The sequence below is a fragment of the Chenopodium album genome, chromosome 18 (genome assembly GCF_948465745.1).
Source record: "Chenopodium album chromosome 18, dcCheAlbu1.1, whole genome shotgun sequence".
Lineage (NCBI taxonomy): Eukaryota > Viridiplantae > Streptophyta > Magnoliopsida > Caryophyllales > Amaranthaceae > Chenopodium > Chenopodium album.
The window spans coordinates 3,890,625-3,914,695 of record NC_137851.1 but is presented as its reverse complement, the minus strand read 5'-3'; the positions used below and the strand labels follow the sequence as shown (position 1 = coordinate 3,914,695).

At 35.2% G+C, this 24,071-nt stretch overlaps 2 protein-coding genes, 1 long non-coding RNA gene and 1 pseudogene across 11 annotated transcripts; 3 read left to right on the top strand and 1 right to left on the bottom strand.

Moving 5' to 3' along the window:
* The first annotated feature begins 2,307 nt into the window (after window positions 1-2,307).
* LOC145591210 (uncharacterized) lies at window positions 2,308-7,514 on the top strand. 7 transcript variants are annotated; one of them, XR_014102270.1, is made up of 5 exons: window positions 2,308-2,475; window positions 2,606-2,703; window positions 6,832-6,946; window positions 7,045-7,151; window positions 7,230-7,514. It is a non-coding gene; the product is annotated as an uncharacterized LOC145591210 (long non-coding RNA). The 7 variants fall into 7 exon arrangements; XR_014102274.1 differs by lacking the exon at window positions 6,832-6,946; XR_014102271.1 differs by having other exon boundaries at window positions 6,832-6,877; window positions 7,055-7,514.
* Window positions 7,515-11,478: 3,964 nt separating this feature from the next.
* LOC145591209 (protein CHLOROPLAST IMPORT APPARATUS 2-like) lies at window positions 11,479-15,388 on the top strand. Of its 2 annotated transcripts, none has more exons than XM_081647612.1 (3): window positions 11,479-13,512; window positions 14,123-14,302; window positions 15,076-15,388. In XM_081647612.1, exons 1-3 carry the CDS (start codon window positions 12,424-12,426, stop codon window positions 15,136-15,138), a joined length of 1,332 nt encoding a protein of 443 aa, XP_081503738.1. In that variant the 5' UTR covers window positions 11,479-12,423; the 3' UTR covers window positions 15,139-15,388. The 2 variants fall into 2 exon arrangements, with proteins under 2 accessions (XP_081503738.1, XP_081503739.1); XM_081647613.1 differs by having other exon boundaries at window positions 11,492-13,512; window positions 14,123-14,281.
* Window positions 15,389-17,137: 1,749 nt separating this feature from the next.
* On the top strand, window positions 17,138-19,957 carry LOC145591208 (peptidyl-prolyl cis-trans isomerase FKBP20-1-like). Its single transcript, XM_081647610.1, has 6 exons — window positions 17,138-17,293; window positions 17,614-17,743; window positions 18,906-19,039; window positions 19,129-19,208; window positions 19,411-19,503; window positions 19,589-19,957. The coding sequence occupies exons 2-6, from the start codon at window positions 17,635-17,637 to the stop codon at window positions 19,737-19,739; spliced, it is 567 nt and encodes a 188-aa protein (XP_081503736.1). The 5' UTR covers window positions 17,138-17,293; window positions 17,614-17,634; the 3' UTR covers window positions 19,740-19,957.
* Window positions 19,958-20,004: 47 nt separating this feature from the next.
* LOC145591207 (laccase-17-like) lies at window positions 20,005-22,435 on the bottom strand (annotated as a pseudogene). The gene is made up of 6 exons (XR_014102268.1): window positions 22,323-22,435; window positions 22,061-22,212; window positions 21,733-21,977; window positions 21,495-21,623; window positions 20,448-21,410; window positions 20,005-20,343 (listed from the first exon to the last, which is right to left on the bottom strand). The product of XR_014102268.1 is annotated as a laccase-17-like (transcript).
* Window positions 22,436-24,071: the final 1,636 nt, after the last annotated feature.

The following is a 24,071-nucleotide window of genomic DNA, read 5'->3' as shown; positions in this document are numbered from 1 at the left end:
CTACCATTCTAATCATTCTATAAACTATTGTTTTCAACATACTCAACACGCTGCTGCCAAAGAAAAATAAACTAAAATTATGTTGTTGTTAGATTTTTATGTTACATTCATTTTTATTTGGTAGACGGAGACTACACTTTGTAATAAAAATCGTAACTATTAGTATATCTGAAAATTTATATTTAAATGAATCTAATATGATCTCACAAGATTATGTTTTTCTTTATGTATTTACAGCTATAACGATGGTCAAAATAGATTTTATGACGAGTGTCAAAAGTCAAAGTGTTGAAGAATTCTGGCAACAGAGGTAGTACTCTGTATTATTGATTAGGTCTACACTCTACACTATAGAGAAAGTTCAAGGGAAGGAGGGCCAGCTCCCTAAACAGCAAAGCTCCAGCTAAATACATTAGAAGTTGCACTTATTTATCTGTTAACTAGCCAGATCTCAAAATTACAAAAAAGATAAAACTAAGAAGAAGGCCCACGATCTGGGCTTTTGCCTTTCTTTTGTTCGCCATGAACTAATTGTTCACGTGAAGTCCAGGTCAGCTCTTCAACATGGCCTTGAGGCCCTTGACCCAATCAGAAAAAGCGTTTTGTAGGCCCACTTAACACCAACATAGGTTTTTTTGATAGCTACTAAACACCAATTTCTCTCTTTAATTAGTCTCTAACACACATATCCTACTATCCTAGTATAAGTGACGGCAAGTGTAGTCATAATCTTAGAAATGGCTATGGGGCCAGTCCTCGTGACGAGCTCGTGTGCTATGAGGATGGCTAGGTCCTGCGCATGGCTTGACACCTAAGTGTCGTATTAAGATTTATAAAATGACCACTCAAGCTTACGTGATACTATGCCCTGTTTACGAGTTATTAATTTATTGTGTTAAGTCATATTGTGTAATTTAAAAGTTGTGGCCCATGGTCCAATAATAACAATAGCATGTCGTGTCGTGTTTAGTCCATTGCATGTATCATGTTGAGCATTGATTTTTAACATTTCTTTGTGGTTTGTATTCCAACCCTTTACACCATTTCACATCAATCCCATGTACTCTTATGTGTTCATGCACTCTAACTAATGCACTATTTAGATGTGAGCGGTCATAGAACTTTGAATTATGGGACTATGCATTAGTTAATGCATCTATGCCCAACAACAATGCTCTAGTATCCCATTAATCTGTGATACTTTAGCTTAATGCACTTTCAAAAAGACATATTTAAGTATCAATTACAAATTTACAATTTGTAAGATTTTGTATCGAGGCTTTAAAAAGTCAAAGGGGATAGCTACTAGTGAATTGCGAATTTGAAGTACCTAATTGTTGGCAATATATAGAAAAATAATCATAACTACTAGTAAAACAATTATTTGATCCATTACTACGATCACTACAATATTTTATTGTATAGTGTGGCTACAAACTTGTTGAGCCTAGGCTTATTGGAGCTAGGTTTAGGTTATGAGCATGGGCAACTAAGCGGACGAAGGGCCTGTTTTCTTCAGCTTAATTTCAGTTCAGTTCAGATCAGCTCCAATCAGTTCAGTTCTTAATTTTCTTTTCTCATAAACAATTCATTTCAGCTCTATTTAGTTCAGTTCACTTCATTTCAGTAAATCAGTTCATTTCAGTAAATCAGAACAGTCCCGAAGTAGAAACAATGTGCACCAACATGACCATACTCCCACAATCAATATTTGTTCATTGGGAACTCTTCCACAGCGAGCCAAAAATTGGCTTAAGCTCCTAATACACTTGGACTTGACCTTGTAAAAGGCATCTTTATTAGTCTCATTATGTTTAACTTCTCTTTTATTTGTTGAATATTTAATTTAACTTGGATATGCTTGAAATTATATAGCAATTTTAATGGTTAGCACCACATAGAAGACATGACAAGCTAGTTCAAAGTTGGACTTTGGTGAACTAAATTTGTAATAATCTATTTCCTTGGTTGTTTTTGATATATTGATCATCCTCATAGTAACATGATTACCTGAGTAAGCAAATTTAACCTAATATCTGCCTGAACAGTGTTTCAACACTTAAATTAGACTATTTAAATTTTATATGGCCTTATGCTATGTATGAAAGTTTGAAATTACTTAGTCTTTCACAATAATTCATTTGACAAAAATATAACTGTACATGACCTGACTCACCCGATTATGATCCGAGTCCTCTTGTCCAACAAATGACACGTGTGAATTAAGAGGTCAAGTTCACATTGGCTAGTGCCACATAAGAGATTGTAAAATCTTTATGCTCAATCCAATTGGGCAAAGATGGCAAACCCCAACTACCTTTTATTTCTCTTCCTGATCTCCTTCCCTCCTTTCTTCCAACGGATTTCTCATTTCCCGCAATCTCATTCTCTCTCCTCCTGTCCTCCATACACCTTCTGTAACACAACCAATTTTGATCCGAGCTTTCTCTCTCACCTTCAATGGCGGATTCTCAGGTATCTCATACTTACTGTTTTTTCTCTCTCATCTATTTCATCCTATTCTGTTTTATCTATAAAGTTTTAATCTGATTTTACGCTGTTTTTCGGCAATTAGGGCTTATTAATTCGAAATTTTGATTTCTAGGGCAAATTAACTTGCGGTTTTGATCGATCATGTCTCGTTGTTTCGAGAATTCAGCTAGAAGAGTGCAGAATTTGGCGCTATTTTGAGATTTCACTTTGGTAATAGATTGAATTATTGCGCTAATTTTAGTTCAATTTTTGAAAAATTTCGTTTACGAACGAGTTCTGGAAAATTGAATGAAATTACTAATTAGTTGTATGCAATGAGAGTTTTTCGATCATTTATCTTCTCATTATGCTGATGACTAAGTTTTTGCCAGAATTCTACTTACTGTGAATTTGTTGGTAGCTCTTGGTACATAGTGCTCATTTTGTTCTAATGTATGGTCTCATTTCGATACACCTTTTCCTTGTGGCTTTTTGAGGTTGAGCTTTGTAGATTGTATACTACGTACTAGATATACAAAGTACTTCGTAATTTTTACCAAAATTTAGTGATAAAAAGCATTTGTCAAAGTTATATTTATTCATCATTTGATGCCAAGGTGACCTTTTTTCATTGTTACTTTTGGTAATCATAAAGAGTAGACTCTATTATGTCACATCGTTTGAAGTAGGCTTTCCATCTATCTCTTGGCATTCTGGCATTTACCATGCTCTTGATCTTGTTGATTTGGATCATACCTAGGAAATTCCCGGGCAATGCTTTGATAAGAATAAGGATTTGAGGGGTTCAAATTTTAAGAGTCGTAATAGGCGCTTAAGAAGATGGTGGTAAATTTATGATAAATGTTAGTAATGGAATTATTACTTTATGGCTTGTACTTGTGTTTTTGTAAGAAAATGACTTAAATGAGCATTCGATTTTCAGTGAACTTTCCAGTTTGGAATATGGAAGTCATGGAAGCCCTTTTAATGGGGAAACTTGACATTTCTCCCTTACTTAATAGATGGAGGTTTTTCAACTTGTAACAGCTTTATGACAATTTTAACTCTAAATAGCTATGCCCTCTTTCATGTTTTTATATGTCATTTATACTGGCTTCTATTACAATGGTAAAAGCAGCCAACATATGTCCTATTTCTGTCTCTAACAACTTGAGGATATAGGGAGGTGAGTTTGTAATTTATCCACTAATCATTCAGTACTAGTAGAGAGTTGATGCAGGAGCATCCATTTAACCACTTAATATATATATATATATATATATATATATATATATATATATATATATATATATATATATATATATATATATATATATATATATATATATATATATATATATTTAATATAGCTCTTTTAGTGCTTGGGATTGGCTGGATTATTAGGTAAGGAGCATTGGAGGCATGGAGCAATTCAGCTCTTATGAATGAGATTATATGGGATTATATTTGGGCTTGTATTTGGTGAAACATGCAAGGGCTTGGTGTTTAAAGGAACACGAGCAACAGAGGTTGTGTTTGTGGCTTTGTGCAGTGCTCTGGCTAATTGATTAAGTTTGGACTTCGTAGAATAAACTCAGGATTCAGGAAAAGCTTTTGCTTATGAACTGATATTTGCCGGTTAGTTAGGAAAATCAATGTTTCATTCTAGATTAGTTCTGCTATAGTTCTAGCTGCTGGACTGTTAGTTTAATTTGCTAAATTTCCCTTTTCCTTTAGGAATTTTTCACAATGTTAATTGAGCACAATGGTGAAGAGTTTGGTCTACTGAAGGTGACTTTTTATTTATATATGTATTGGATTTGAAGCTAACTTCATTTTGTTGTAACTGGGGTCTGGGGGAGTGTATAATGGCCCTGAAACTTACTTTGTTTTATTTGTCTGTAACATTATGTTTATATAAAGCATCAATGTCACTAGCATACTATTTCCCTGGATAGAGGCATTAACATGCATGTAATAATTGTATGAATAGAGGAAGAGAAGGTATTTGTGATGATAATAAAAAATTGTTGTTATGTTTTATGAGATATAAAGAAATGTAAGATTAAGAATTTGCTATTATGTTCACGATGTGTCTTGATATCAAAAGAATTTGTCCGTTGAAGTGTCGGCTAGCTTCCAATAATGCTATATATGACTGATTATAGCAATGCCTTCACATCGTGAATGTGATTCTTATGGTTGGCATATATGTCCATGGTACACCTTCAGATTTCTAAAGTCAAGAATTTTCTGTTCCTGATTTTCGGGTGATTTTTAGGAATATGGAGTCAATACCCCTATCGGCTCGATGTTACTTCCTCCAAAAAGTCCTTGCCCTACTCTTCACTTTATTGATATCCTGCCCCTAGTGGTCTTTATTAATGGATTCTGTTGGTTTACTAAGCGTTTCTTAGGTTGCTAACTTGTGTCATTTTTGAATGAAAGAAAATAGGCTAAATTGCCTTAATAGTTATGTGGTTTCTAACTTCTAAGCATTCAGATTTCATCTAAGCACACAGAATCTGAACCCTTGGGGCTGTAAATAGGGTACATATCGTTGCGGTATTGATACTTTTAGATGCTTGCCCTGCATCCATTTAATATATACCTTTTCTTTATCTTACATGTTGTCTTTTGTCCTTTTTCTTTCTTTTGTTTCTTCTTTTTAGGGGATAAGAAAAATGTTACTGAACTTTATGAACAGAGTATACATCAATAGAGGACTAGCCCCCTAGTGCCCATGAAGATGATTGCATGCCACCTGAGCGTTGTATATATTTAATTTATAATCTTGGAAATCTTCGTATAAGAACACTAACGTGGTGAAAGGAAAATATGTCTAGCCCCGAAAATCCATGACTTCAGTCTTGTTCCAAATATCCTTTCTTAATTTCTTTCCAGTCATCAAAACCCTCAGAATGGTCCTGTATATTCCAAGTATCCTCCATTATTTCTCCCTTAAGTAGCATACCAGAATGCAAATACAATAAAATAGATGGCTGGCACACCCACTGCATGCTCAAACTTTGGATTGTACTACGCTGTATTCATACTTTATTTAAACTTTTTCTAGTCTCCTATTATCATTCTTTGTCCCTAAAAGCAGTGGAAAGATATCATGTTGGTTAGTGAGAACAAAAATTGGGGTGAATGCTAAGTTGGATCAATAAAGACATAATATATAATCTTGAGGTTAAGTTGGAGTAATACTGAGTGTCATTTTAGTATTAAGAGGAGGAGAAGCGAGGATGTATTGAGTCCTGTAGACTTAGATGGCAAGGAGGTACATGGCAAAGAATGGTGATTTCGATCAGGATGTAACTCAATATAATTACATGTAGGTGGCAAATAATGGAGAATAATGCCTAATTATTACATGATATTAGTGTGCTAAGGTTAGAAGAATAATTCTATAGCTAGGACAACAATTTGACTGGCGTTACTATACAGGTGAGAATGTTGGGCATTTAGGAAGGAGCATATGGAGAAGATAGGTGTAGCAAAGTTGTGTATATTGAGATGTTTGTGTGGGAGCACCTTGATGGATAAGATTAGAAGTTTAGATATTTAAAGGATAGTTGGAGTTTAAGATAATGGAAAATCAGCTATGTTGGTTTTGGCATGTAAGATGTCAACCAAAGTATGTGCTGGATTGTTGGTAAGGAAAGTGGAAGGTTAGGACAATGGAGATTTCGTAATAAGCTGAGGGAGGCCAAATATGATTTGGATAAAGGATTAAGAATGACATGCAGAAAACACAGAAGATGAGGATCTTCATGGATAAGGCCTGGGGAATAAGGTTTTGCTAGCTGTCAACTGAAACTTGAATCTTCCGCAGCCAAAGTTTTGTTTGTTTAAGAGTGATCAATACCTACTTAATGTTTTTAAATCAAATGTTTTCTAAGTGAACTGACATGTTTTTACCTGAGCTTGATTGATCAATTAGCCTCAGTTCCAGTCAAGCTGCTCGAAATAACGATGAAGCAATTGTGAGGAGCATTTGTCCTCTTCCCACCGTCCCTCTTGTCTTGACACAGGGTGTATTTGTGAGGAGCAGTTGGGAAAGGGGCTTCAGACGGTTTTCTTTCATAAGACAGGCCTTGCAGACAGCCTTCCTTCTTTCTTTATTTCTTTACTCTTTTTTTTTTTTTTTTTTTTTTTTTTTTTTGTTTTTTTTGTAAAAGTAATATACGCCTAGGGGTCTACTGGGTTATAGGGATTCTAGAATGATTTTGTAAGTTTTATGGTAAGCTGATCAACTGTCATCAGAACATGTATCAGTTTGTTTTGCGATACGCTTGCATAAGTCAGGTTTCTGACACTAAAAGGACCTAATTTTATCATCTGCCTTTTCAGGAAAAAAGGGTTGCCTGAAAAAGTGTTACTCAACAATAATGTCCAGGTTGATGTAAATGATAGCCTAACCTCAACAATTTCTCTCATCATTCAGCATATTGCAGAACAAGTGCATGTGTGATTATGATGACTGATTCTATTATAGTCGATGAAATTTCATTCTATTTCTATCGTTCAGCATGTGACTTCAGTCATTAATGCAACTTTACTCAGGATAACTTAGCACTTGGAAGTCACTGTTGAAGACTGTCTCCATTACCAGGAACAACAGCATGAGCTCATAAGCAAAGGACCTCAACAACTCACGAATCTCTATTGAGGTAAGCTCGACTTTGGTGCACCCTTACTTATTCCCAAAATATTTTATCTGGTTTTCATTATATTTCTGGGTAGGATAGAAAGAAGCTCATGATTCAAGCGTTTTTCTTTATGGTGCCCCTGCGTTTTCCTTGTGGCTTGTGGTGTCTTAACTTCTTAAATTAATGTCCAAGGTACTCTGTATTTACATCTTATATGACTTCAGCAGTTTCATTTACCTTTAAACTAGTGTGCAGCCCGGGCGTTGCACCGGGTTACCACTTAGATTAAATTATTTTTTTATGAAATATATTATCATCCATTATGTATGTTATGTATAAATGTTAAATATAATGTTACTAATTACCAAATACTATAGAAAGCAATTTTTAATACTCTATTGTTTGAGAAATGTTGATTTTATTCCTCTTAATTTTTTTTTTTACAAACTACTTATCACGTTTTCTTTTTAATTGGTGCGTATCATTTATATTATATTTATTTGTATAGATGACATGAATTATTATTAGCTAAGATGGTAAAGAGCTAGATCTTGTATCCTCAAGGTCTAGTGTTCGAATCTCATCAAATGCTTTTTAATATTTATCTATCAATAACAGTTGGAATGATTTGTTAATTGGTAATGACATGTCATTAAGTGATGATGTGGCACAATGCTATGAGAGGGGAATGACGTGGCACATAAACGATTTTAGGAACGCTTTTTAATATATAACTAGTGAGTAGCCCGGGCGTTGCCCCGGGATACTACTTTTGTAGTTGTGCAAGTACTAATTTTTAAGAGCATTTAATAGTGTATTAGTGTGTATGTAGTATGTATATTCAATACTTTTATGGTATAATACTATTTAGTGTGAAACATTAAAGCATAACCAACAATTTGCCTAGATGGTTAAACAATAACATTTCTTCAAAAAGGTCAAGGGTTCGAACCTTTTCATCCATATATTTTTTTCTTAATATAGTTGAGGCAACATGAAGTATTGTTGGTAGTGCAGATGATGTGGCACATTGAGGAATTGAGTGGATGACGTGGCGTAATAAGGAGTTGAGTGAGTGACGTGGCGTAGTGAGGGGGTCTACGTGGCGTAGTGAGGGGGTCTACGTGGCGTAGATTTTTAGGAACGCCTTTTAATATATTAGTATAGATAATAAGTATAGATGTGTTGGCTAAACTGCCCCTTCATCAAAATCTTTATGTTTCTGTCTACCCGTTCCCTCCCAACTAAACAACCCAACTATTGATGGTTCAAACATATGGAGCATTTTTTGAGCTTTAATTGCTGTGCGGCATTAAAGATATATTTTCATATTAGTTAACTCTCTATAAGATGTCCAAGATTTTTCAAAATCATTGGAGTTTGAATGTTGTATGAATATTTCCTAAAAGGGTTAAAAATTCAAAATTACATGTCATATGCTCATATTTCATATGTTGTGTCCATGTCCCATCTTGTTTGCCAACCTCTTTAGATTTGGACACTTATCAACTTAATGATAATTATTACTCGTAGTGTTTAAAGCTGACAAGCAAAATAAGAAATGTTGGGATTATTATCATTGATAATAAAAGAGGATCCTTATCCGTGTATGCTAATTTCAATTCATCACATTTCATTAGAAAAGTATTCACAAAATATGGAGGAGGGATTCAAATATACCTTCTTTATAAAAATGAGTAGTAGTTATATTTGATTATTTCATTATTATCTACTTCCTCCGTTTTTTTAGTTGACACCGTTTGACTTTTACACTATTCACACACTACACTTTGACTCGCGTTTGTGATTTATAGATACGATAAAATATAGTTATGTGTGATCTTGTTTGAACTGTCTCGATATATAATTTATTAATATCCACTTTTTATAATTTTACAATATTGATAATAAGAGTTATTAAGCGTTAAAACATGCATTGACAAGCGTGATAATAGAAAGGTGTCAACTAAAAAAAACAGAGGAAGTATACATTAAAGTCACAGTGGTGTATTTAGAATTTCCAAATAGGGCATTATATTAATTTTTTTTTTAATTTTTTTATAAACATATTACAACGTTACGTATATTTTTGAGTTATTATATAAAATTTTATTTACAAAATATAGGATATTTAAGTACTAAAAAATTTAGGAAAGTCTGGCAAATTTTTTCTTAGGCATGAATATAAAAACACATGACCATCTATATTGAAACATGCGTGTAATTAAAAAATAAATACTACTCCGTATTACTCTACGACTTGGTTTATGATACAACTAAATAATTTAAAAAAGGCAGGCTAGTGTCTACCCTTTTCATTTAGATATGCCTGTGATACTTAAAGATGTATAGAGAGACAATATATCTAATCCGATTTTTCTTTCTCTTCTTTCTGCTCACTAATTATATAGTCAGTGTCCATTATCCTTTCTATACTAATGGATTCACCTTGAAATATTATCATAATCTTCCAAAATTTACATCAAATATTTTGATATACTTGCTTACTTGGCATATTTATTTTGGTTGCTCTCCAATTGATCACATATTCACATTGCAACCTATGCTCAATATCATCTCTTAATAAGTCACTGATTAAATCACTACGTGGAGTATTTGTAAACTTGGAACTTCAATTTATCAAATGGTTTAATATCTTAGATAATGTTAAAGTGTAGGGTTAGAATAATCTTGAGTCCCCATCATACGGGATTCAATCTTTGTAAGAGTGGTGGAATTTTGTTACATGCTAAATTGTATAGACTAAGGCCTCACATTATCATAAAATACGACTCTTGGCTTCGCTGTAAGCTTAAGAGGATAACGATTGCAAAATGATGTGCAAGTAGTAGTGTTCCAATATCACGAAACCTTGGCTTTTTTCTAAATTCTAATCCGAAATCTGAAGGAGCTTTTTAGTGCAACGTTAAGGGGTCATCTGCCACACATAAATTTGGACACAACACACCAAAAAGTTGCAAATCATTTCGCTGCCGCGTTGAGGGAATTTTTTTTTTTAATTTAGTTTCCCAAAAGTTATTTTATTTTATTTTTTTTCTCTCTCTCCTTTCTAGATACACGTGAAAGTGCCACCAATCTATAAAAGTATCCTCCAGGTCAGCCGTAAAAAATCCGGACAACCAATAGTATTTTTCCATGTCATCGGATAAGAGAACTTCCAATATAAATGGGCAATAAATGACTGTGGATTGATTACTTTAGTAGATCCGTTGGGTAGCTAATTCAGTAATTCAGCAAAAATCTACCTAGCCCACCATACTTGCCCATGATTAGGATAGATTCATATAGAGCCACTTCAATTTTTTTTTTTTTTTTTTTTGCCCTTCTCAGTTAACTTGAATTATTACTCTCTGTATTATTCTTGCTATTATATGAATACTAATAATAATAATAATAATAATCAGTAATAATAACAATAATTATAATAATAAGAGAGAAGAAGAATTATTTGGGTTATGCACCCTAGACATTTTATTATTCCATGGAGAAGGATTGACTTATTTAACTTCTGACAACAGAAAAAAAAAGAGAAGAGTTTTACATAGTCAATCTTTATTAGGGAGTTTGTATTCCATGAATTATACTTTATATTAATTCACATGTTTGATTATTATATCATGAATATAGCATATGGGGTAATAAATAAGGATTATTGTTAGGCCAACAAAAAAGAACCCATCTTTATTTTTAAATTTGGACTGAAATATTTGGAATTTTAATTTTACTTTGAAAATATCTAGGGATTTTTACAATTTTCAGAATTCAGTAATCGGTGTGCAGAAAATTTGGCTGCATCACATATGTTACTACAAATCTGCAAGCTCTCTGGAAAGTTGATGGGGCCAATAAATTCAGAAATCTCTGTAAATTTCTCTGAAATATAAAACATCATCAAGAAATGAGTTAGGCATCCAATATTCCTTATAGTGATTGATCGCCAAAAATTTGATTATATACACTTTGAACATGTCTGATACTTTTGGCAGCTTGATTAATAAGCCGTATTTTCCTCAGATAAAATTTAATAAAGGTTACCCGAGTCTAAACCATGATCAAGATTACGAGAATAAGTTTGGGAGACCTGAGAACACACCCCTTAGTGTGTTGGCACTTGGCAATCAATCTCCTTCTGGGTGATAATTTTTTCTGCAGTGAAAAAAGAATTCTGTGATGGTAACATAGTACCTTTGAGAAGTGAGAATGTACTTCAAATTCAGGGGCATTGTAGTCAATGCCGCTGGTAAAATTATTGTAAATACTTTGGTGTAGACAGTAGAGGAAGAGAGAGAGAATAGTGGTCCAGTAAGTATTGTTGGCATATGAAAGAAAAGGTTGGCTCTTGCCCTGTTTTCTTAACCATCAGTTCATTACTCATAAGAACACACAATCCCACCTCTCTGTTTCTGAGAGTCCCACTCTTCTGCTTTTGCTATCTTCAGAGCTTCTTTAACGGATTTTTTTTTACTACCTCTTATCTCATCCCCCGTGACCTGCTCATATACACAAATCGCCCATCAACTCTCTCTCCTCCCCCATTCCCCTCCATTCCAACCCCCCTCAGTTTTCATTGTGGGGCTAGATTTCTCTTTTGAACTCTCAGCGGGTATATTTTCATCTTGCTGACTTCTGATTCTTCACTGCAAAACCCATCCACTGTTCAGTTTGTGATTTTTGAGCTTTGTGCCTTCCTTCCTTGCTTCTGTATAAATTAGAAAGAGAATCCATTGTCTTCCTACACAACCAATTTAGCAATCCACATTTTTAGAATTGCTTCTTGTGGTCAATTCATATATGGGGTTTTTCAGGGTTTAAGCTTAGGACTCAGAAACTTTCCTTGTTTTTGCAAACTGGGTTTGGTGTACTCTACACATCTTTTTGCTTTTCACCTTGATAGTAAGTGCTTTTCTAGGGTTCAGGGTTTTGGCCTTTTGCCTAGTTTGGTACAAAGCTTGAAGCTTGGTTTTCACTCTCTTTGCTTTGCTATTCCTTTGGTAAAGTTTTGAATTTGCCTTTCAAAAGCTTACTAAATCTAACAACTTTGCTGAGTCCAAAGCTCTATTTTTTTTTTTTTTTTGTTCTGTGCCACTGTCAGATAAACTGATGTTCTGAAATTGAGTCTTCTTCATCCAATCCCTGATTCTGGCACCTTTGAATTTGCTAAGCTTCTTGAAGCTAATGAAGATTAATTCAATCTTGTTCAGTCTCTCATCCTTGAGTTCTAATTGAATTAGGCCTGTTTGATTGAAGTTCAGCCAGGAGATTCATTTCAACAATGAGCTCCTGCTTGAGTGGTGGTGGACGGGCTGCCTATGCAATTGACCTTGATATTATTAAATCTCCCTCTACTTCAACCCGTACCTCTCATTCTTCGTCGCCTTCTTCGACTATATCAGAATCAAGCAATTCCCCACTAGCCATCTCAACTCGTAAACCACGGACTCCTCGGAAACGCCCAAATCAGACCTACAATGAGGCAGCTGCTCTGCTTTCCACAGCATATCCAAATATTTTCCCTGCCAAGGATATGTGTAAGCCTGGAAAATTCATCAAACCTCGTGAGTATTCTTCCTTTTCCTGTGAAGAACCCTCTAGTGAATTGCTCCTACAATTCCCAGTTGAGAAACCAGTTTTCCAGCTAGATTCAACTGCCTATGGTAAGTCATGCTCATATGACATGGATGAAATTGGTTGCCAAACGAATTCCTCTGATTTATGTGATGGATACGACGATTTCGATGCGGAATCAATCCTTGATGAAGAGATCGGGGAGGGCGCCATAGACAGCATAATGGGGGATGTGAATGTGTGTGTTAAAGGGGAATCCACTGCTTGCTCCAATGATGGTAGTGTAGGCCCGGTTAGTTTCTGTTATGGGTATCCAGTGGGGTTAGGATTAGGATTAGGATTAGGATTAGGTGGGAGATTTGATTTCGGATTCGGATTCGGATTGATGAGAGGTGGAGTGGCCAAGGCATTTAGACAAAAAGACGAGGGAGACTGGTGGAGATTTCCTGCTGTTGATGTTGGTGAAATTTCACCAAGATTAAGCAAGCCTTTGCCAGCTGAAAAGAAGAAAAAATTGGAAAAAGTGAACACTAAATCCTCTCCTTCAACCTTAAAGAAAGAAAATTCAGTGTCGGTTCCCAAATCCAGTTCAGGCTTGAGCAAGGAAAATTCGTCTTCAAGTCCTAAATCCAGTTCAACATCATCAGGCAAGGAAAATTCAACTCCAAATTCTAAATCCAGCCCTTGGGTGCTCTTGAAATTGAATTATGATGAGGTTTTGGATGCCTGGTCAAATCGAGGCTCGCCTTTCTCCGATGACATTGTGGGCTCCGAGCTTTCTGGAAGTGATGCCTTGGTATGTTCTAGATTTACCTCTGTTCATTTAAGTTCTTCAAGGTTTCATTGCTAATATATAGAACTATTGTTCAATTAGAGATTTATGAATGAAGTCTTCTATTCAGAGTCCAAAAAACTCTATTCCTGCTCCTTTTAGACTGACTATTATGGAGGGCATATAGACTATAGTGAAGGGGAAATAGACGCTCTCTTGTATGGATTGAGAAAATTAGTTGGACAGTGTTTGGCGCCTAATGATACTTGACGATTGGATTAAACGGTCACCAAACTTTTCTTTCCTAATTAAAAAGTTCCGGTTTTGGAGTTTTCCAGTTTTGATGTTTCTTCTTTGGGCAATACCTCAGCTGCAAAATGATTAATTTAATCAAGTGAGACAAAATGAAGAATATTTTTGTGTTATGTATTATAATAGATACTTCGTATTATATTATTTATATTTAATCTGTGCTGGCCCCTAAATTAGGGTTTGCATAGTTGCTTTTTTTTGCTAACATTGTTTGTCTAACACAGTTAATCTTTTAGATAGAAGCGTTTTGCATGCTTGTATTCACTTGTGATGGAATCATTAATAAAACAATAGAAACTAAAGGATGGAACTGTTTTTATAGCAAGCAAGATTGGCGCAAATAGATCTATTCGGTGAGCCTGGAGCCTTGAGGGAAGCAAGTGTTCAGCGGTACAAGGAAAAAAGGCGAACACGTTTCTTCTCAAAGAAGATTAGATATCAAGTTAGAAAAGTTAATGCCGATCAACGACCAAGAATGAAGGTATGCAACTATGCCAATTCGGTCAGTGCTCAATCTCAGTCATGTCAAAGTTATATATATGTGGGTGTGCATTTGTTCATGGTGCTTTGTGCCTTTTATTGGCTCTTCTACCTTACGTGGATGTACATAAGAGAAATATGTTTGTTTAGGTGTGTTTGTGCTTGTTTGGGTTAGTTTTTCTGAGCTTATATGTAATGTTCTCCATCAATCCTGTAAACAGTATGCCATAAGCCCATAATTATGCTTCATTATTAATATGTTTGCAATTCCAAAGCTTTTTGCTTTATGTTCTTGGTTAAGGATACTGATGAAGGCATATGATAAAACTCAAATTTCGTTTGTAATCTAGTAAGGAGCCAATTATTTTGGATGATTCAAAATAGAATTGTGACTTTTTGTTTACAAGGACAGAGGGAGTATGTTGTTTGAGACCTATGGTGCAACTTGTACCGAAGGCATACTTGTAGCTTTTGCTGATTGATTATTTGATGTTCATGTTCTATTCACAATTCTTAGAAAGTTTCAGTCAATTCTTTGTAATACAACTGTTCTTTCCTGCAACTGCGAAGATTTTCTGCTTCTTGAAAATGCAATACAAATCTTCCTGCACTTTTCACTAATTTTCTCTTTTAATCAGACAGTCCATTTGTTCATGTGAGCGAGTTCCCTTAGGTTACATGTTTTGCATCTGTATGCAGTGTATGCTGTGATCATCCTAAGTTAACGGTTGATATCTTGCATTTCTCTCCATAATTATATCTCTTACTTAAATCAGGATTCATGTCATGTTGCAGGGGCGATTTGTTAGAAGGCCGAATTCATCTGGGAGTGAAGAAAACGAAGTAGCGAATGAGTAGTTTTGCCTTTGGCCTCTCAGGTCCTTTTAGCTGTTATGAGTACCTTATAGGACATTACACTTTTTGTAAGAATTTTGCCAAATTTCACACACCAAACTGTAGCTAAGGCTAGGTAATAGTGATGATTGAAGAGCTGTAGTGTTATTATTCCCTCAATTTTTTGTAGTCTTAAATCAACGGTTACCCCTTTTCTGTTATTTTGTATCTGTACTTAGCAGCTTCTTTCAATAAGAAGATTTGTTGGTGAGAACTGTTAGGTGCATACGAGAGTTTGCGCTTTTCAATTGGTATGACAATAATTTAAATGAGAAAGAAACCACATCTAAATTATCATCATATTAGTTGAGAAGGCATGCTTTCATGTGTACTTAAATAAGTTGCACAAGTTGTTAATAAGTACGTACATGAGTTTATATTTTACAATGCAAAGTTATTTTGATACCGAGTACTCACTTTATATTTTTTATTTTTTAAAAATTATGTTTTAAATTTTTTATAAATTTTAAAAAAAATTATCATAGGCAAACTTAGCATATACGGAGTAGTATTCCGTATGGAACTATGAGTTAATTCAAATTGATTGACTTTTAAATTTGATTAACTTAATTTTCTTTGGAGCTAGGAGTAAAAAGAATAACATTTCAACTACCAAATCAAATTGTTAAATGAAGGTGAAAATGTCTAAAATTAAAGAGTTGGGCTTAATTTTCTAAGACATTACATAATTGAATGCGTCTATGAACTCGGTCACAATTTGTTTTTGAATGGCTATGCTTAATAGTCTAATGTCCCTAGCTTAGAAGTCACAAATTCACAATTCCATATTGCTTATAAAAGTCGCAATTCGATTTTGTGTTGTAGATTATGGAATTGTGACTTCTTTTATAAACCTTAATCAAACTGTGACTTCTTAGATTATGGAAATCCATAAGAAGTCAAAATTGAATTGTGAATTTTTCTTTGATTTGGATGACTATGCTTAATTTATTAAAACTTTAAAATATGCACAAGTCAAATTTGGTATGGGTGTCTAGTTGGTTACCTTGATGGCTTGACATTGTTGTAGAGTCCCCAACTTGATGAAGTAAATGCCCCTAGCTAGTCCATCTACATTTCTCCATACCTCCTTAGCTGCGCACAATCCAAAAAAAAAAACATGTACAAAGATGTTTGTTTTGCACTAGACTGCTTGCATTGAGGATCATCGACTGAGTTTCTTTTAACTCGATTCATATTTTTCATTAGCCTATACCGCTTGTAAAATTACGATGAAATTACCTACTATACGTACTCGTTCTAATTAAGCCCACTAGATTAAATCCCAATTCTTGTCGCAAATTGCACCATCATCACACCTAATTCTTTGTAAGGTTGTTTTAATGGAAAAAGCTCCCTTAGGTGAGTCGCTTCCTCTTCCTCTTCCTTTCCTTCCTTCCTCCCTTTAATAATACATGATCAAGTATTGAATACCCGAACTTAGATGAAATCATCCAAAATTCCAATTGATTTCCTCATTATATATATACGAAGTACAACTTATACAAATACTTTCATTTTAATCAACTAAATATGATTATAATTATAATTATAATTATTGTATGATTTGAAGGATGCTAATTATTTAAAGTTATGAAAGACACAAGTATAAATGGAGGATGATAAAGTAATGATTGATGACATATGAACTTTACCAATTGGGGGCATACCAAACCTTTTGTGTAATGTCACTACTACACACTTGACTTAAATAGCCCATTTCCCAACTAAAGATTCCATATTTTCCCCCTCCTTTTTAATGATTTTCACAAAATAATTAAATCTTCACCGTTCTTTTTCTTTCTTTCTTAAAAAAAAATAAAAATGAAATCTTCGCCTCCTTTAACAGAAAAAAAAAAAAAAAAAAAAAAAAAAAACTTTGACTTTTTTTGACTTTTAAAAAATATGATGAGATAAGATAAAGTTCTTTATAAAAAAATGTTATTCCCCTCTTTTAAAAATAGAGTATTCAACAATTCTCACATAAATCGTGCTCTTCCTACTGCTATGGCCTTCAAATTTCTCGGTTTATATAGTTTCTCTCTCCTACTTTTCTCCGCCGCCGTCGCCGCCGCTAACTCCGCCGTCTCTTTCCGTCGCCCTCCTCACAACTATATCGGTTAGCTCTCTTTCTCTCTCCTCTGATACTCAATTCTGTGAAAAAATGGCGTCGATTTTAATTTGTTTTAACCTAATTTTTGTGAAATTGCGAATTTTTTTTTTAATCTAAATTTGGCTTATTTCTGTTCTATTTTTGTTGAATTTTTATTTTTTTCGTAAGTCGAATTGAGATGAATTCGAGTATTTTTGGTGTTGATTGATTGGAAATTAACAAGTTTGGATATTTATGAGTATGTTTTGAGTTATATTTGTGCATTTTATGCATTTGCATTACAAATTGTGAAATAATAATTTTGTGATTACTGGTTGGTTCATCAGGTGTTTGAAACAATCGAAAGTATGGGGGATGTAATTGATTTAACTGGTGATGGTGGTGTTCTGAAGACTTTTGTAAGGCGGCCTAAGGATAATGCTGTTGGTCCAACTGATGAACTTCCTCTCGTAGATGGTATATATTCACTGAGATTACTCATCATTAATTTGTACTTATGATGTCTTTTTTATTGTGTTTCTGTCTTTATGTTCCTTTGAGCGGCATTGTCGTGGCGAAACATTTTACGAGTTATAGAAGATAACTAGTTATGATTTGAGTTGTTATTGCAGCCTGTGGTGGCAAAACATTTTATGAGATATAGAAGATAACTAGAGATTAATGATTTCATAGCTTGTAGAGTTGTAGTGGCGAAAAATTTTACGAGCTATAGAAGTAAAGATGATTTGAGTTGTTACTGCAGCCTGTTCTGGCAAAACATTTTATGAGATATAGAAGACAACTAGAGATTAATGATTTTTGCAGCTTTTAGAGCTGTAGTGGCGAATTACTTTTTGAGCCATAGAAGATTATCAGGGATTTAAAAATTTAATGATGTAAGGTGTTCGGACAGATTGTGGAGAGATTTGTAAATCGGTTCTTGAATAAGATAATCTTTTGTTTATGACTTGGCTGCTGTTAGCCTGTCACTGAATTAATAGTGTTGTTATGTGGGATAGACACAAACACACACAAAACTAGATATTATGGTAGTTATCTCCTACTCCTTTGGCTTTTTTTTTCTTTTCGCTATGGTAGTATATACCACATTACAAGAAATACCCTGAGAAGATAGAGGAGAACAATGTCTCATGAATCTGTTCTGGTAGCTTGATAATAAATGCACATCACTATTATGGAACACTCATACATTTGTTTGCTTAACAAACTCAGCAATAGCTTGATAATAATTGTACATCATTATTATGGAAGATTTGAGTTTGACTTCCCTTTTTTTTTTTTTTTTTCCGGATAGGCAACATATACACCGTTCTTTCTTCAACCTTGAGGAAGGATATCTGTTGGTTTTTCTTTTTCTTACTTGTATTAAGAGCCTCTTGTTTATATCTTTTTCTGATATAGAGGAGCTTGATATGGGTTATTACTCAAACTTTTAGTATTAAGTATAGAACTGTGTTATACTTGTAATTTCGACTTGAACAAATTGAAGGAAGGGAAATTTGTATCAAGAGGGTAATGGAAATGAAGAATTTTCCTTGTATGATGTCTGTTCTATGTAAAAGGTTGTTACAGCAATGAAATTCTGTAGCTGTTACTTAGACAATTTTGGGTGTGGCAGTTCATTATGAAGGCATTCTGGCTGAAACAGAGGAAGTCTTTGATAGTACACATGAAGACAATACAATCTTTTCATTTGAGATAGGACAGGGCACAGTGATCAAAGCATGGGATATTGCAGTCAAAACTATGAAGGTGAATGTCACTGATTTGCTTATTCATAAGCTCTGTCGCCCAATTATGCGTATCATCTAGTTGTAATTTGACAATCAGTTTTATAACAGGTTGGTGAAATAGCTAAGATTACTTGCAAGCCCGAGTATGCATATGGAAGTGCAGGTTCACCTCCAGATATTCCTCCAGGGTATGTCACTGCTCACTGCCTTTTCGACTCCACTGATACCTGTCAAAACCTTTTTATTTGGTTTTAATCTACGTTCATAATGTTTTTTGAAAAAAAATTGGTTGGGGGGTTGTGTGTTTGGAGGATCAGAAATTTTTCTTCTGAAATTCTTAATTGTTGTCTCCTTTTGTTAATTTTATCGACTTGATCTTGTATTATGTAGTGCAACCTTAATATTTGAGGTGGAGTTGGTAGCCTGTCGACCACGCAAGGGTATGAGTGTTGGTGGTGCTGCAGATGAGAGGGCTAGGCTTGAGTAAGTTGCTTATTTCTATTCGCAATTTAGTCTTTTGGCCAGTGTATTATTGTTCATTACTTGCTGTTGTATAATCACAAAATAGGGAGTTGAAAAAGCAGAGAGAGATGGCAGCTGCAATGAAAGAAGAAGAGAAGAAGAAGCGAGAGGAAGCTAAAGCAGCTGCTGCTGCTCGTATCCAGGCCAAGATGGAGGCGAAGAAAGGCCAGGGGAAGGGAAAGGGCAAAGGAAAATAGGTACTGTTTCTGGCCTTTCATAGCCATCCTTCAGACATGTAGAAAGTAGAACATATCTCTGCCTTTCCGTGTCAATTTACTATAATAATGGGAGGCATATGAATGCTCCAGTAAGACCATTTTCTGTTAGCAAGTATACAAATTCAGTGTGAGATAATGTAATAAACATCTTTTTCTTTAATGAAATTGGATGTTTGTGTCTCGCAAAAAAATTATGAGTTTCATTGTGTATCTTGTCCTTTACATGATTATTAAACTAGGAAAATTAAATGAAAAAACAATGCAGAATGGGAAAACTTGAAAAGAAAACTTTCTACAGCTAACTGTCCACTCTATCCTGTTTAGGGTTTGACAAAGTAGAAAATGAGTGGCAGTGTAATAGATTTAACAGAAACTTGGAGCGGGGTTGTTTGGAAGAGGGGGATGGGAAACCATTCTCAGGAGTTGTAGAAAATTTTCCGGGTGAAGCACTTTCAGCATTTCGGGAGATCAGATGGGGGTGGTGGCAGCTTCTGGTTTGGCAGCTTTCCATCTTCAACTACCCAGGCCATCTTCAAGCCCCAGCTTGTGTGAACTTCCAAATGGCAATGCATGAACCATACTCCTATAGATTAGGCAAATCACAAAAATTACTATTAGTTTTAGTTACCTTCAAAATTCTTGCAGAGACTATTTTTAATAATGATCCCAAAAATGGATGTAGCATACCTGGATTGTCTGCTAGGAAACGAATGGCAACCCACCCTCCTGCAGGCACTCCAACAGTGTTTCTCTCTACGGGGTCAACAAGGTTGTACTTCGCTGGGTCTTTTTTAGGATCAAAGTTTCCAAAGCCTTGTCCAACTACAAAGAAGTTATACCCATGAAGGTGAAGTGGGTGGCTCTCTGCCCCAAGAATGCTGGTGCCTTGCAGAACCAGCTCAACACTGGTGTTGAATGGAACCGACACCACCTTTGTCCCGTCTATTACATTCGTGTTATTAGGTGGTGTACCAGTGTAGTTGAAGGGGATTAGTGGTGCAGTGGGAAGATTAGTGGTGAAAACCCCATTCGATTGTCGGAGGAAGTGTGATTGCAGGAGAGCTTTTGTAGGCATGACAAAAGAGACATTGTTAATAGCAGCTGCGAACATGGTGGTATTAGTTGGGCCTTGACATGTGTGGTTTTTGGGACATGGATTGGTTCCTAACCCCACTGTGAAGAAGAAGTGTTTGTCGACATTCTTTGGTACATTGGCCGGATATTTGACATTTGCTAGGCTTCTAAGTTTGTTGGTGAAGTTGGCTACAAAAGAAGTGTCATTAAGGGCTGGAAGGGTGGGCTTGAAGAGAGGAAGCTTTTTGATTGAGGTTGATGGCTTTGGTTGGTGGTATTCAAGGATTCCGGCAACAGTAGAGTTGTCAAAGGTGCCGCTTCCTGTAGCGTAAGGCCGAGCCATCATAAGGAAGGTAGCACCAGGGTAATGAGGCTTTGTCTTGAGGAGGACATTGATAGTTTGCCCAGGAGTTATGATAATTGTATCCGATTCAAAGGGCTTAACATAGACAGCATCGACATCCACTGTTGTGAGAGTGTGATTGGCAATGCTAAAGAAGAGATCATCATTGAGTGCAGCATTAACCAGCCTTAGGAGATAAGTTTTGCCAGGTTTTACACCCAATTTGAAGGTTTCTGCACATAAACTTTTGTGATCAGTCACAGTTTATATATTCAGTTGAATAAGTCAAGACAATGTTAAATTTTCCTTGCATATACCTTTAGCTGAGCAGTTGTATAATAGTCCAGGAAGGCCATTGATGGTGTAGGCATCTGATACATTTGGACCGCCTCCTGTTTTCGTTGCTTGGTTAATGACTGCCTCAGTGTCTGCATTCCACCATTCTCCTGCAAGCCCACATAAAATTTGATTAATTTCACACAATGATTTGTTTTTAGTCATTCTATGCAATGTTTGATATTGAAATGTAGCTTACAGTAGAGATGGAAGCATTACCGAAGATAAGAGGAACTTCCTTATAGGGCTGGGGAAATGGGTATGGAACGCCACGCTTAGGGAGAATAATGATTGGCCCGTAAAGGGTTGATCTTAGCCAAGAAATGTGGGCGTGCCACCATAGTGTTCCCCTCTGACCAACAATGGTGAAATTGTATACATAAGTCTGTCCTGTTTGTATGGGGCATTGTGTTATATATGCTGGTCCATCTGCCCATCCACTTCGGAGCTGCCTGATCCCATGCCTGTGTACACATCCGCACATCAGTTTGAAATTGTTTTGATGTCATTTCAAATAATTATATAAAACTTGTTGACGAAAGGATACCAATGGATGGTAATATTGTTTTGGACATGGTTGACAACTTTAATATTGAGTCGATCACCCTCTCGAGCAACGATACGAGGCCCTGGAAACTGCCCATTTACTGTGACAATGCTCTTGGTGTGGCATGATCTTGTCACATTTTTCAACTTTATCTACAATGTACATAATAATGAAAATGAGAATAGTTTGTAAAATAAGTATAATGTCTACACTGTTTATGAATTGAATTTTCAAGGCGACTTTATAAAGTTTATTCATGTACATCAAACGTGTAGTGCCTAGTGATCCCTTGTAAGCTGCATTGGCGACATTGTTGGAAAGGATGTAGCAGGAAATGCTAACAAGGGCAATGATCAATCTGTTGAAAGTTGCCATTTTTGGCAAACTTGGTAGTTATGAGACTGTATTTGTGAGTTATACTACCAAATTAAAGAATGATGATGGAACTTAAAGAGTTGAGCTTATATAGGATACATCTCAGATGATTAGGTAGGAAAATTGGATATTGAAATTTTCAGCATTGTGACCAATTTGGTTGTTACTTTGTTGGTTTTAGAGTGATTCTGAAGTCTATTGTTACTCTTTAAACTCTAGGGTTAATGTTTGTAATGTTAAATTAAGTGACAATTATGTCTTGGTTTTGAATGTACTACTACAACAAATCTAGGGACATTTATGCACATAGGTTATTTCCTTATTTCATCTCAGCTTTATTATTGGTTTAGCAAAACCCTGGTTAATTTTGCCTTAAGATATTAGAGGTTAGCAAAGTCGTGGTCGTAATTGTTGTTCAGCCCAACATTTGAATTCTGTTTATTGTTTAAGACTACTCTGCATATTTTGATAATCTGGCAAGTTTGGGTCGTCGTAGGCTAATTATTGTCTACTAAACACTTTTCTAGGCGCTCTGATGCAGTTCCATTTGCTTAATGAAGGAAGTCCTAACAGAGGCGCAGAGCGATTAAGAGTAATATGCTGCAAATGATTCTCAAAATTAATGCTTTAATAGGTAAATTAGTTTAACCTATTAGTAGTTCTCAAAATATAATGTAGCCCATTTCCAAATATTCCAATTAATAGATTGATTTTTCCCAGTTTGAAATTACTACTAAATAATACCCCAAACTTGCAACTAAAAAAAAATCAGAGGTAGTATTTATTTTTTAATTTTGGTGCTTAGAGAGCCATAAGGACAGGGTGAGAATCAATCCTAAGATCTCTTGAAATCGGGAGGAAAGCTCTAACCACTTGAGCTATCCCTCTCTTTGAAATTACTATTTCATAATTTGTGTAAAGACTTGTTTAAGAAAGAAAATGACTCCAAGCCTACTCTTCTTCTACAAGTTTAGCTGGTAATATTAAAATGATTATTGTATTAGTTTAAATTCATGATAATGTAGTCACGTCATTACTTAACAGTGTGATTAGTAAATGGTTAGTGGAAATATGGTGTAAAATGAGTTGACTATAAAGCAAATAGTAGCTGTATTTGAATGTACCCTAAAAAGCTTCACTTGAAGGGTACTCCTGTTCAAAGGCCTTCCTTGTAAACGTATGCATACACAGTTGCAAGGTCAATCTCCACAAAAGAGTGCATTACAAAATACTAATACTTCCTGAGCAAGGCCTTTTATAACCCAGGATAAGTTTAAAAATTTGAGGGCAAAAAGTATAGAATACATTGCCTATTAAGACAATAGACTTTTAAGTTTGTTTCATAGGAGTGATGTGGAAATATGGATCTTAATTTACATATTGAATTAATGTTGAGACCGAGTTGATCAATCATAGTCCCTCGTCGCATCACATTTGTTAGGGAAATTCTACATGGCGATCTTATCATATTATTATGTTCCCATCACTGAAAAAAAAAAAAAAAAAAATCTTAAACCCCTCCCCTCCCCTTCCACTACCATCCCCAGGACCGCCTATGTAGACTCTGTCCTGACCACTGCTTCGCAGCGCAGCCCTATTCCTCATTTTATTTTGGTGTGGCTGTGCTAATTCTAAT

Excerpts from the sequence above, each read along its gene's own strand:
- LOC145591209 (XM_081647612.1), top strand. The coding sequence starts at position 12,424 with ATGAGCTCCTGCTTGAGTGGTGGTGGACGGGCTGCCTATGCAATTGAC. Across the intron at positions 13,513-14,122 it reads TTTCTGGAAGTGATGCCTTG|CAAGCAAGATTGGCGCAAAT; the intron begins GTATGTTCTAGA and ends CTGTTTTTATAG. Across the intron at positions 14,303-15,075 it reads TATGCAACTATGCCAATTCG|GGGCGATTTGTTAGAAGGCC; the intron begins GTCAGTGCTCAA and ends GTCATGTTGCAG.
- LOC145591208 (XM_081647610.1), top strand. The coding sequence starts at position 17,635 with ATGGGGGATGTAATTGATTTAACTGGTGATGGTGGTGTTCTGAAGACT. Across the intron at positions 19,040-19,128 it reads TTGCAGTCAAAACTATGAAG|GTTGGTGAAATAGCTAAGAT; the intron begins GTGAATGTCACT and ends GTTTTATAACAG. Across the intron at positions 19,209-19,410 it reads CCTCCAGATATTCCTCCAGG|TGCAACCTTAATATTTGAGG; the intron begins GTATGTCACTGC and ends TGTATTATGTAG.